This window comes from Camarhynchus parvulus, chromosome 7 (genome assembly GCF_901933205.1).
Source record: "Camarhynchus parvulus chromosome 7, STF_HiC, whole genome shotgun sequence".
In the NCBI taxonomy this organism is placed as follows: Eukaryota; Metazoa; Chordata; class Aves; order Passeriformes; family Thraupidae; genus Camarhynchus; species Camarhynchus parvulus.
Genome location: NC_044577.1, coordinates 2,998,505 through 3,011,746, shown reverse-complemented (window position 1 = coordinate 3,011,746; position 13,242 = coordinate 2,998,505). Strand labels below are relative to the sequence as shown.

At 46.9% G+C, this 13,242-nt stretch overlaps 2 protein-coding genes across 2 annotated transcripts in view; both read left to right on the top strand.

The window, feature by feature from the left end:
* Positions 1-4,052, top strand: part of SPAG16 (sperm associated antigen 16) — a 380,495-nt gene extending 376,443 nt beyond the window's left edge. Inside the window, exon 16 of the mRNA XM_030952751.1 lies at positions 3,698-4,052. Coding sequence (XP_030808611.1) covers positions 3,698-3,879 — 182 coding nt within the window. The 3' untranslated portion in view covers positions 3,880-4,052. The remainder of the gene's footprint in view (positions 1-3,697) is intronic.
* An 896-nt stretch (positions 4,053-4,948) lies between these two features.
* The window catches only part of VWC2L (von Willebrand factor C domain containing 2 like), a 45,098-nt gene continuing 36,804 nt past the window's right edge, over positions 4,949-13,242 (top strand). Inside the window, exons 1-2 of the mRNA XM_030952456.1 lie at positions 4,949-5,379; positions 7,458-7,924. Of these exons, the coding sequence (XP_030808316.1) occupies positions 7,514-7,924 (411 nt within the window). The 5' untranslated portion in view covers positions 4,949-5,379; positions 7,458-7,513. The remainder of the gene's footprint in view (positions 5,380-7,457; positions 7,925-13,242) is intronic.

Sequence of the window (13,242 nt, the reverse complement as noted above, 5' to 3'; positions counted from 1 at the left end):
GGACTGAAGCCTGAGGTTGACACATGGAGTAAGCACCATCAGCCAAGTACATTTTAATGCACAGCTTAGCCATTTTCTTGGCTAAGCTGTCATCCCCTCAAGGATCTCTTGCACAGAAGTTGTTTGTACCTTTAATTGGCTTTGCTACCTTTCTTTACCTTTTCCAACTCACTGCATCCCTCTTGAAGCAAGTGTCCAGATGGTCAGAGCTTATGTTATTCTAAGGACATAATAGGGGTACATCAGAAAAATTAGTACTTGTGTTTAGCAATGGGCAACAGCAAATCAGCTGTGACTAGCACAAAGCCTGCTGCTGTAGGGTCTCTTTGTGGTGGCAATGTGCTTTGTCATCACTCCTTGTGTGCCAGGTTGAGGAAGAAGGCTGAGCTCAGGATTGGTGCAGGGCCAGCCAGAGCAAAGCTTCACTTTACCTCCCCATGTTGCCAAGTGCACCAACAGATCCAGAGCAGGTTGTGGAAGCCTTGTGAGCTGGAGATCTAGAGGCTGTGAGATCTAGAAGCCAGAGTCTTGGAGACTTTGCATCTTCTAAGCGGAATCTATTCATTGCAATGCAAATCAGCCTAACTGCTCGGTTCAATGAGTTTGCATAGACCAGCCCCACCTGACAGTTGGGTCAGAGGCATGAAGAACTACCTCTCTTCAGGCTTTTATCTTCCTCCAGTGTTATATCAAAGTGCCTTTGTTAGTGACAAGTAAGTATCCTTCATTAAAATACAGCTTTGCATCACAATTATGTAGTAGTTTTTGTTTGCTTTCCTAATTGGAAAAAATTTTGAAAGAGCAATAAAACACAATTTGTTCCCTCTTCCCAAAATGAAACATCTCCTTTCGGAAGGAAGGAGGGAGTAAATTTACATTATAATGAGCAAATTGTTATGAGCCTGTAGATCAGTGTTGACATAAAGGGTGAGGGAAATGAGATGTTGTCATTCTGTGCATTCCCCCTTGCATGCATCTGCCTGTGCATCCTGCTGCTGCTGAGCCAGGAGGTGGCTGTGTCATGGTCAGTGATAGTAACACATCCTCACTCAGGGAGAAACTCCCGTGGAATGAATCATCCTTCACCAGGGCTGCCAGGTGCAGCTCCATCCTTCCCCCAGTGAGTGCCAGCGATGGAGGCAGTGCAGGGTACTACTGCACCTCCGAGCTGGCTGCTTTTTACTGACCCTCTCTATTTTCCTCTTGGCTTTGTCATTTCCCAGGACTGTCGGAATTCTAGCATGGACTGACAGGATGAGTGCTATGGTTTTGCTTCAGGCATGTGACTTACCTAGCAAAGCATGCAGAAAAATGCAGGGTTGGGGCCTGCCCCTGCCCTGCTCAACCCAAGGAGTGAATGAGCTGAAGCTTTGTCTCAGTTGTCACTCTGTCCTGCCCTTGCTTTCTGGAAGTGGACTGCAGCTGTCCAGATCTCTTCTCCTGCGTGTCCCCCTCTGTAACAACTGGGTTCATTAGTGGTTTTAAAAAGCTGGAAGTGACATTAACCCCCTGCCCAGCTGTTGTGGTGTCAGGGCTGCAGGCAAAATGGCATTTGTTTGGCTCCTGGAGAAGTCATCCAGCGATTGCCTGGAGAGTCTCGCTGCAAGTGCAATCCATATGCAATGCTTCTGTCAGCAAAGACTTGCTGGAGAAGAGTTTATAATAAATATTCACATCTGCTGCTTTGGACACTCTAATCCATCCTACAGATCTTTGCTGTGTCAGGCTTTGTTCTAGATGAAGAAGCCGGGTAGTTGTAAAGGTTTGCAAATAGGGCATATTTATCATGGTTAGCTCTACTTGCTAGTTCCCTTTCTTGCACAAATATCCATGACCACACTAAGCATAAGTTGTTGTTAAATATTCTCAGTGCATTTGTAAGCTGTTTGAGGCTACGTGTTTCTTTTGATAAATGGTGAAATGAAGCCATCAGATCTTCATGAGCAGAACAGACAGCATCATTGTTATGACTTAGTTTGAACAGAGGGACCATATATTCCCTGCATAAACTGTACATCACATAGGCACACCCCGGGCCCTAAAGTGTTAAAACTGGGATAAATTCCTCCATGCTCACGTCTGTTGGACAGTATGTTCCCATTGGCTATTTGGTGAACAACCTGAGTTACTAAAAATAGAAAAATATCTCCTGTTTTTCATGATCTTCCCAAAAATTATGACCTTGGTGCCAGATGGACTTGGTCTATGTCAATTTCAATTATTCTTCTGCTGGTGATGTCTTTGCTTTCAGAGAGAAAATCTCAATACATAAGAAGAGCTGTAATCACTGGGAGGGTGTATTGAACTTGCTCTAAATAGAAAAAAGTGTTTGACCAAGATCATGACTGACACAACAGTGATCCCATTGTTGTTAGGGCCACATCAGATTTGAAATGAATGTATTGATCTTTAATTTTTTTTGTACGTGAAACTCATGATTGTTACAGTTAATTTCTAAAGGAGAATATTTATCTGGAGGCTGGATAAGAGGCACTTCAAACATATCACTTACCAGCTATTACCTCTGCTTTTATTTAAGCAGGGAGATAATAAACACATTCTGCTTCCTTAAAAGTGTTCAAAACTGAATCCATTTGATTTGCAAAAAAAACACATGGAAACTGAGAACTCCTTAAAACCTTTTTTAGGTTTTCTTTTATTTTTTCTACTGTTAAACCCTGTTCTATACTAAGGATTTAATTATCCTTTTTTCCATAAGGATATAAGGGAGCAAGCACTCAGTACAGTTAGATGCCTGACCTCCTGGAAATTCAGCTGAAAACTCATATCCTCATGTCTTAGAGTGGTAAAAGAAAAGGAGTGTCAAAAAGCATGGTCTGAAATTGATGCCTCTAGGTATTAGGAGAGCATCTACTCCTCTGGTGCTCAGTCTGTGTTTCAGAATCTGTCCCTGAATAACTGTATTCAAATATAAGTGATTGTCCTGCTCTGGTCTGCTCCACCTTGAGTATTTTTATGTGTGCAGTTCTCATCACTGTAACATAAAAAAAAAATATTAAGCTATCAGAGAGCATTCAAAGGGCAGCAAAGATGGTGAAGGGCCTTGAGGGGAAGCTGTGTGAGGAGTGACTGAGGGCACTTGGTCTGATCAGCTGGAGAAGACTGAGGGGGTACTCAGCAGGATTTGCAACTCCCTTGTGAGGGGGAGTGGAGGGGCAGACACTGATCTCTGCTCTCTGGGGACCAGTGACAGGACCCAATGGAATGGCCTGAAGCTGTGTCAGGAGAGGTTTACTTGGATATTAGGGAAAGGTTCTTCCTCCAGAGGGTGGTTGGGCACTGGCACAGGCTCCCCAGGGATGGTCACAGCACCAAACCTGACAGAGTTCAAGAAAGGTTTGGACAATGCTCTTGGGCACGTGGTGTGACCCTTGCAGTGTCCTGTGCAGGGCCAGGAGTTGGACTTCATGATCTGTGTGAGTCCCTTCCAGCTCAGCAGATTCTGTCATTCTGTCCAAGTAGCCAGGCTCCCTGTGAGGAGAACATGAGGTCTCCAGACTAGCCTAATTACTCCAAAATCCAATCTCATTGTTATTGATCTGTCCAACTTTCTGTTAATTTATCTCAGAAAACAAGTACACACAAGTCTCCTTAAAGCCAACATCTCAAAACTTCCTGCACCGCTCTCTTGTGTAGCCTTTGCCAACCTCGATGATGCCTTTGCCGTGTGTTTCAGGTGACCTGGTGGCTCTGGCCAGCAGCGAGGGCTCCGTGAAGGTGCTGTCACTGGCCGTGGGCCAGCTCTCCATCCTGCGCGGCCCCGGGGTCGAGGTGCGCTGCGTGCGCTTCCACAGCCAGGACTCCCTGCTGTCCGCGGGTGCCGATGGCAGGGTTTGCCTCTGGAGCTGGGCACAGTGACACACGCGGCTCTCATCGCCTTCTACAAGAGCGGTCTGACAGCAGCACTGCAGGCTTATAGCTTCCTAGCTCGTCTTTGCGCTATTCGGGGAATGTTCGCCCAAACGGAGCATTATTTAGCGTTTCATCCAAATAAACCCCTCTAGTTCTCCCTCTTCCTGCTGTCACCGCGTTTTCCCCAATGCCAAGAATCTCTCTTTTGGTGGTTTCTGAAGAAACAGCTTTACAATGACGCCTAATGCCGGCGCAGCCGAATTGCAAGGAGATTGATTTTTAATGTAGCGCAGCACGAGCCACAGGAGCCGGGGCGCCCCTTCCCCGGCGCAGCCGCCTGTGGGAAGATGAGGCGAAGTTTCCACAATGCGGTCATGGGGGATGTTTTCCCGGACACCGCCGGGGCAGCGGCGATGAGCCGGAGCTGGAGAGAGCGGAGGGGCTGAGAGAACCCCCAGCCCATGGATGCGAGGGCAGCCGGGCTGAGGGGAGCCCCAGCCGCTGGATCTGAGGGGGCTGCGGGGCCGAGAGGAGCTGGGCTGAGGGGAACCGGGCTGAGGGGAGCTCCAGCCGGTGCATCTGAGGGGAACCGGGCTGAAGGGAGCTCCAGCCGGTGCATCTGAGGGGAACCGGGCTGAGGGGACGCTCCAGCCGGTGGATCTGAGGGGAACCGGGCTGCGGGGAGCTCCAGCCGGTGGACCTGAGGGGAGCCGGTGCATCTGAGGGGGACCGGCAGGTCTGGGCAGAGCCGTCGCCCCAGCCGGCGGCAGGCGGAGCAGCGACCGGGACGGAGGCGCCCCGCCCCTGCATTATTTTTTGGGTTTTACCCCCTCCCCCCCTGGCTCTTCTCTCTTCTTCTTCTTTTTTTTTTTTTTTTTTTTTTTTTTTTTTTTTTTTACCACCACCCCCCTAAAAGCAAAATTAATCCTAATAAGGGCAGGCAGGGAGCGCGGAGCTGCGCGGCGCGGGCATGGCCGGCGCCCGGGCCGGGGAGTCCCCGGAGGGGCGCGGGGGCCGCCCGCCCGCCGGGCGCGGGGCTCCTGCGCCCGCCCTCCCCCGCCTGCCTCCCGCCTAACCCGCGATCGCTCCCCCCCTTCCCCCGCCGAGGCGAAGCTGGAGCCGCAGGAGATCCGCCGGGCACAGGGAGGGGACAGGGATGGGTTGTTTTCTCTCCCCCGCCCGCCCCGAGACCTGAGGAGATGCAGCCCAAGTTCGCCGCGATGACTCTGCTGCTGGCACCGGGGTTTCTCCGCGGCATCGCAGCCTCCGGACCGCCTGAATCCTGCTCCCTCTGAATCGTCGGCGCCGGGTTAAAGCTCAGTTCTCATGTTGTGGTTGCTGGGTTGCCGCGCTCCCGTTTGGCGATGGGAGGTGGAGGAAAAGGGATTGTCCGTGAGTCAACACCGAAAACGTGATTAGGATGAACTGCTTTCACTAATCTGTTTCTAACCTTTCAGTCCATGTTGGCCTGTGACCCCTCTCAGCTTTCACATCCAGCCTGATCAGGTAGGTGTGAATTATTTACTTGGGGTGAGGGAAGGCGGATGGAAGCGTTTCAGAGACTTACCTACGATCCTGGTCTCTCTCAGGATGAGAAATTATGAGAAAGTTCAAGCTGTAAACTAATTCTGAGCCAAGCAGCATTTGTTTACTTGTTGAAATGTGTCCGTGCAAGACGTCTGCAGTCTGTCTGATTTCCAGGATCGAGCCGAGTGCCTGTGAGTTGCTGTGGGACATCTCAGCTGCTGTAGCAAAATATCTGGGGAGAACTTTTATATACATATATGTATACACACGCATTTGTTTTGAGAGCTTCCTCATAAAACTCCAGCAGAATCTCTCTCACAAGTGTTTCACATTTCCTCAGACATGAATGACTCTATTTGCTGCTCTTTTTTTTCCCCTAAATGCCCACAAATCTGCAGTGTTGTAACGTACCTGTAGCGTTAGGTGGGGAGATGCTGTGCTCTGTAGATATGTAAAGCAGCCGTATCTGCATGAATCGCTGGATTTCCAAACAGCATGTTACAGTAGATATTGCTGATAGGAGTAACAAGAGGGTGCATAGTCCTTGTGATGGAAGCACAGCTAGTACTTCAATTAAGAAGATATCTTTCCGAATTTGATAAATCTTGTGTAATATCCGGTGTCTCCCTCTGTTGTGGCTTCGGAAAAACTGCTTGGTCAACAGGATCCTTTAGCTGCTTCTCTGGGATTAAAGCTTTCTCCTCCTGCTGCTCCTTTTTTGCTTCAATTAAGGGAGAATTAATTGCTGAACATCTGCAGTCCACCAAGAAAGCCAGTATATAAAAATGTCACCCCGAGGGGTGGGGGGGAGTACGTGTTTGCCCGTGTGTGTAGGTTAATGCATGTTTGTGTAGACTCCGTGTGCCTGTGTGTGCATGCTCTGGGAATGGAGGAAAAGAGGGGATGATTACACACACACCCCAACAGCCCTTCTTGTTTTGGTTTGTGCCAGCATCTGCCTCCGTAGTTCTGCAGTCCATGTAATGCTGATATTTCATCTCATTTAAAAGTTTCCCGTAACACTTTGCCCAGCTTTTTTAAGAGGGGTCAGAAGCCAGTTTGCTGCCAGGGTTGCACTGGCTGCGGGCTGCTGTGTGGGCAGGTTGGTGGCAGTGATGTGGCACTGTGGGCAGCCAGAAGTGTTCCCGAGGCGCCGGCACGGAGCCTTCTCCCGGGGTCGCTGAAAGCCCCTCTCCCTGCCGGGCTCCATCCTCGCTCCACCACTTGAGCACAGCTCGCCGCAGGTCGGGCCGTGCTGCGTCGCTCCCGAAGTTTTAGAAAGGCTCCAGCTTAATCAGGCCGACACGTTTCAGCGGCTTCATGCATTATGTAGGCATTTAACGTCCTGCACTCCACGGTTTTTGCTGGGAATCACTGAAATGCTGAATAATGGAGAAGGTGAATTGCATCTTTGCCTCTGGCAGGGTTAAACGTACCTGCTGCGGGCTGGGCTGTGTTGGTAGCCCAGGAAGTCCCTCTTCAGAAATGCTGTAAATAAGATTCTGTACTATTCCACCTCTCACAGCCCAAGTTTAACTCAGCCCCATCTTTCAGATCAGATACAGATCTGACAGCAGATTATGTTTAACTCCTTTTTCAGCTCAGGTTTCCCACCTCGGTTTAATGAAGTGGGTTGTGCTCCATACGTAGCACCAAGGGACAGTGGCCCCCACAGGAGGTTTAGACCATTCTTTAACTTGGCTTCAAAACCCTCCGAGCTGCCCATCACGATGAGATTTCAGGCAGCTGGTTTAATTTCTTGTGCATCCAAAAACTCAAATGCAAAAATGAGGAAAGTAAAAATTAGATGATTCTGTGAACCACCATTCCTTCAGAGATATTTTATGGTCATATGCTTCCAGGCATGTGTGTCTAATTTTAGGTATTTCACATGCTTTGTTCTCTTTGCCAATAATTAAGAAGAGGTTTAATTCAAATGAAATAGTGATAGTTAAAAACTTTGATTTATTCTTCGGTACTGGTTGAAACAATGACTTTTATAAGTCAGTATTCCTTGAATTTTGAGTTTTTTCTCACTTGAAACTGTTTGTTTTCAGACCACAACACTGGTCTCCCTATGGAAGCAACTGTTTGTATCTGGCTTTGAGGTCCCATGGAGAAGCTGAGGAGGGGGATGGCTCTTCATATCCATGAAGCCTGGATACTTCTGTTTGTGCTCCCTGGTTTGGTCACTCCAGCTGCCATCAATCATGAAGATTACCCCGCTGATGAAGGGGACCAGACCTCCAGTAATGACAATCTGATCTTTGATGATTACCGGGGGAAGGGCTGTGTGGATGACAGTGGCTTTGTGTACAAACTGGGAGAACGTTTTTTCCCAGGCCATTCCAACTGTCCCTGTGTCTGTACTGAGGATGGACCTGTTTGTGATCAACCAGAATGCCCTAAAATCCACCCAAAGTGCACAAAAGTGGAACACAATGGATGCTGTCCAGAATGCAAAGAAGTGAAAAACTTTTGTGAATATCATGGGAAAAATTACAAGATCTTGGAGGAATTTAAGGTATGGAACCCTTTCTTCAGTATTTCATACTAGTATGCTTTAGGAATTGTATTTTGGTTGGGAACTCTCAAAGGCACTCAGTATTTGCTTACTGCCATTGATGAATGCTGAAGTTATTTTTAGCTGTGTTGCCGGTCTGGCTCATGTAAAAGCTGTCACCTCCCCCTTATGTGCACCCCTGAGGGCCAGTGGTCAGTCAAAAGCCCCTGAGGGAATTGCCAGCCCTCTGCATCTGCCTCGTTTGCTCATAGCATGGCTCATGCTGGACTGCCAAGGCTGTGTAACCCAGTACTGAGTGCTTTTTAAGAACCCCTTTTGCAGTTTGGATAGCAAAAATTGATGGCATGGTGCTGAGAGTTGTTACTCATAACCGTATGAGCATGCAAATAAGTAGATGGTGAACTCTATTTAATTTTTTCATTTCAACTGTAATGAAGCTGTCTAGAATGGAGAAGACAAAATCCTAGGCAGATGAGCATCTCAAGCAATGAGAAGCATGGGGTTTTGTTGTAATGGTTGAGTTATTGTAAGGAATGTCATAAAGAAATCTTGAAATATATCTTAAAAACAAGTCAGTGTTTTCCAAAACCACTACACAACCTGCAATTCTCATTCCAATGAGTTTGATCATGAGCTTTCAGTTGTGCTGTTCAATTCTGAAAACAGCATTTCCCAGTGAAGAACAGGGGCTGTAAAAGCTGCAGGTACACAAGTTTCTTCTTCCAGGTCATGTGGCTTTAAGAGTTGAACCTGCATAATTAACAACAGCCTGTAACTCTTCCTGGCTCAGTGCCAGATCTTATTATACACTTGGCCAGTTCATTGTCTTTCCTGCAAGGAAAATAATTTCATACAGGTCTGAGTACTTCACCAGTTCTCAGTAACATAGATGGCAGTTCCCTTTTTCACAGAAATGGGCATTTTCAGGGAAGGTAGCAGTTAGTGGTTCCTTTCTTCTATCATGTGTGGTGTATGTTTATCTTTCTCTGTCCATCTGGAACTGCAGTCACTGGGTCTGCCCAAGACAGTTTAATGTCACAAGCACAAGGTAAAGCAAATGTATGAGGAGCATCTCCTTGAGGGCCACCCTGATCAGCCTGCTCTGCTTTGCTGAGGGATGTGAAGATGCTGATCTTGTGACCTGCTCAGATAACAGTTTCTTCTTGCCCTGAGAAGGCCCAAGTTCATCCCATGATCACACTTCAGTGGTCCCATTTTGACAGCTCTGTTTTCAAGTGGTGAGATATCCCGCCTAGGTGGTCAGGTTTTCATGTGAGAGGTATAAGGTGTCATTTTTGGGAAGCAGAAATTTGTAAGGACTCTGAAGAGACTTCAGTGAGAGAGATAGATCTTGTCATTAAAATATCTTTTGTGTGTGAATTAAGTGGAAAAGTAGTGATCTCTTTTCCTGAAAGAAATAATTTCATCCTGATAACAGCTTAAACTCTAGGAAAACAGAATACAGGAGAGAAAAGCTGCTGGAGGGATTTAGGAGCCATCTGGTTCCCTGCTTGATGTATTCAAACACTTGGGGTGTTGTGTGGAAAGCAAAGTTGCAGCACCCTCTGAGAAGCACAAAGTAGACAGTGTCACACCACTGTGACACACAGTAACCTTCTGTCCAGAACTAATGTGAGATCCTTCACACTTAATTTAGCTGACAGTCAAACTTTTGACCTGGACCTGTGTTTTGCTGAAAGCTCAATATGTTGTGGGATAGGGCAGAAACCAATGTTTTGGAAATCCCTGTGTTTACCTAGAATAAACAGTGGATTGCTTTTTTCCCCTCAAAGTTCTGTAGAAGAGTCAGACAGTGGAAGATCACTGTTTTGTGGGGAAAAAAGAAGCACCTGTGAACTATGACTTTATAAATTCTATAGGAAAGGCAGAACTGTGAGATTCAGGAAGCTGCTGCTCTGAAGTCCTGACTTTATGAGGCATCCAAGCATTTTGTTGTTTATTTCAACAGAATAAAGATTATACCTGCTATCTCTGCAGATGAAATCTTGAGCAGTTCATAGGTTTTACAGGCTCTGAGCTCTGCTCTTCCCTCATCCTGTTGAATTTATAATGTCTGCAAACTTTCTCACATCCATTGCACACACACTGAAGTCAAAAACGAGAGGCTGTTCTGACTCAAGCCCAGGCTGCTTTCAGTGGAAACAGAGGCACTGTTCTGTGTGGTCTCAGAACCCTTTCACCCACTTGATTTACTTTTGCTGGTATGTAGATTCCAAATCGTCATCTATAGAAGTGCTTGTCACTGCTGAGTTTCAGCTGAAATTAGCCTCTATTTAAAAATCTTTTGCAAGCGTGTGTCTGTGTGTGTGTGCCAGGACTGACTCATCTTGTAGAAATTTCAGCTGCCTGATCTTTCACAAATTGGGATTAATTTTTTTCTCTTGGATTTTTTTTCCCCTAGGATATCAATATCTGTGAGAGATTTCCAGTTGGGTGAATTGTTTCTAGATTTTTTTTCTCAGGTTTGGGGTGAGAAATCCAAATGTGATTCAATCTTTTTTTCTTACCACTGGCAGTAACTGCGAGGCTGTCAGGGTAAAGGAGTAGTTACAAAGGCCCATTTCTTGAATATTTAGCTTTCTTCTTGTGAACAGATCTTGTGCATCTGATTTTTTGAGTCATAACAGCCATAAGCACAAAATACAAACATGCCAACAAGCCATGTAGCTGAGACAGCTGTCCAAATATTTATGCTTGTGCCCCTCAATCGTTAACATGTACAACTGAAATGCTGAACTGAAGTTCAATTATAAATCCAAACCCATTGAGAATTTTTCTTGTATCCTTTTGTAAAATTTTGTTTCTTTGACAGATGGCTTAGTAACCCCAGGCAGCATCTTCATAGCATCTTCATCTCTTATGGGTCCTGGGAGATGTTGTTGGGTTTGGGGCTCCAGCTGCCCATACAGAGCCTGCCTCATTCCCTGGTTTCAGTGGGATTTTCCCCAGCTTTGGCTGAGGCTGGAAACCCCTGCAGAAAAGGCCAGCACAGTCTCTGTAATGCTAACCATGATCTGATTCAAATGTGACAGAAATACACATTGATGCCTGGTGGTCATGATTCTGATATCTGTGGAGCAGGAGAGAGGGCAGGTCTGGTGGGTTTTACTGGGATCCATCTCTCTCTTTCCCACCTTGTTTTCTGCTTTTCTCTTTGTTGGGCTACAATGTGGTATCTCAGGTCCCCACTGGCCCCTCTCAGAGCAGGGGTGAAGGCAGCTGTGGTGGCTGCAGGGAAGGTGTGAAGGATGCTGGAAGTCCCAGGCTGTTTTCTCCAGAGGCATCTGGCAGGGACTCTCGGGTCACTTGGCAGCTGCTTTTTCGCTCACACATCCTCCTTGCTTTGATTTCACTCCTGGAGGTTAAGGTCTGAGTCCCAGGTGCTCTGTGCTCACCTGTAGGAGCAGAGATCTTTCAGGGAGGCTCTTAAGCCTCCCTTTTCTTCTCAGAGACAGAAAAGAAGCAAATGGAGATTGGTGTTGGTTATTGCAAGTACCCATGGCTGTGTTTGGAATGCATGTCCCCAGCCAGCCCTGATGGAAAGCTAAGCAGACAGTGTTCTGCAGCGTGACGGATGTTCATTGGCAGCTGATGGAGAGCTCTGCAAATGTCACTGAGGCTACAGTGTCCCTAAGTGCTGATTAGTTTTTGCTCTCTTGCATGACTTACTGGCAGAAAAGCACACACCTTTGAGAAATGGAGTTATGGCGTGGTTGCAGCCACAGTGAGGAGCCACTGGAAGAGGATTGGGTTGTCAGGTTGGAAAGTCCATTATCAGCTCTGAACTTCCTGGGTTTCTCATCACCCAGCAGAGGCACATCCAGAATAAACTCCTGCAGACCTCTGGAGGTGTAGCAAAATGCCATTGCTGGGAGATAAGTGGTCAGTTCACAAGAGATTGTCAAGCTGACATCCTGAAATATTCTCTCCATTTTAGACTGACAGGCAGGGACTGCTCCCTGTCCCTGCAGGAGGGTGGGCATGGTGCCATCCTCCTCCAAGGCAGTGGCAGGGATTTCCTAAGCACAGCCATTGAAATATCTGTGTTAGCCTGGCAGAACGTTGGCTGAGTTATCCTTTGGGTGGGAACACCAGAGGTTTGGGCCTTCCTCATGATGTTCAAGTGAGAAGGGCAGCTTCAACCTGCAGTTGTGAATTTGAGCTTGGAAAATACTGTGGACATTTTTTGGGTGCTCTTCAGTGGCTGTCTTCCTTTCTGCCAAGCACACAGCTGCAATTCCTTCTAGCTGTTGTCTCTGCCAGTGCTTATCCTCTGCTGCCTTTGTTTGCCTGCCCTTCCCAATGACTTCTCCACTTCCTTGTCCTTTCCCCTTCCACCTTGGCTCCTCCCAGACCTATCCTCGCTGAAAAGTCCCTAGGTAATGCCCAAGTATTTGTCCCTTCCATCAGCACAAGTGTGGAGAGGTGGGAAAACAAACTTTGCTCTTCCCCTTTTCCTCCACACTGTAAAAAAAAAAAAAAAGCAGGAAAGGTGAAATTTTTCCTTCCAGGGCAAAGTTTTTGCTGACTTGAAAAGAGCCAGGATTTCATTGCTAAAATTCTACTTTATTTTTCTCTCCCTTGTTCCCTGCCACTATATCTTAAGTTCATTGCTTTGTTTTGTCCACAAATCACCTGTAATCCTTCAGTGAAGGTTTTTGTATCTTGCTGACTTTATGTCTTCTTGAACAGTGCTTTGCACAGTGGGGACACAGCTCTAGCAGGGTTCTTCAGGGTGTAACCAGAACCCAAAATATATGGGGGACTGTGTAAGCATAGCATTATCATGCACTGATTCTCAGCTCATTATGGAAACCTTTACTTCAGAATAGTGGCACCTCCTTCTCCTTTGGTAATGCTCTTTAAAATGTTTTATTAATGCAATTACCTGAATTTAACTGAGCAAAGCAAGACCTCTCATCAAAAGGCACATGCAGACAGGTATGCAGCTCTCAGCCCCTGAAACACAGTGTGTCCATCCTGATGCTGCAGAAAAGGAGACAGTGAAACCAAAAAGGGATTCCCCACCCCCAGAAGTGTGCCAGAAATAGAAATTTCTGAACAGAAATAGAAATTAAGTGGTGTAAACAACAGCCTGGCTCAGACCACCAGGTATCCAGCCTTGGAGTGCAAGCTCATCAAATATGAATGGAGCACTTGGGATGGTGCAGAGTGTTACTGGTGGGGTGTTGGTCTTAGAGAGCGTTTCTCTGAGAAACAAGAGTGTGCCAGCCCTGGGTGGAGAGGGCCCAGCATGGATCCCCCATTTTAATATTGGCATTTTTCTCTCCAAGATG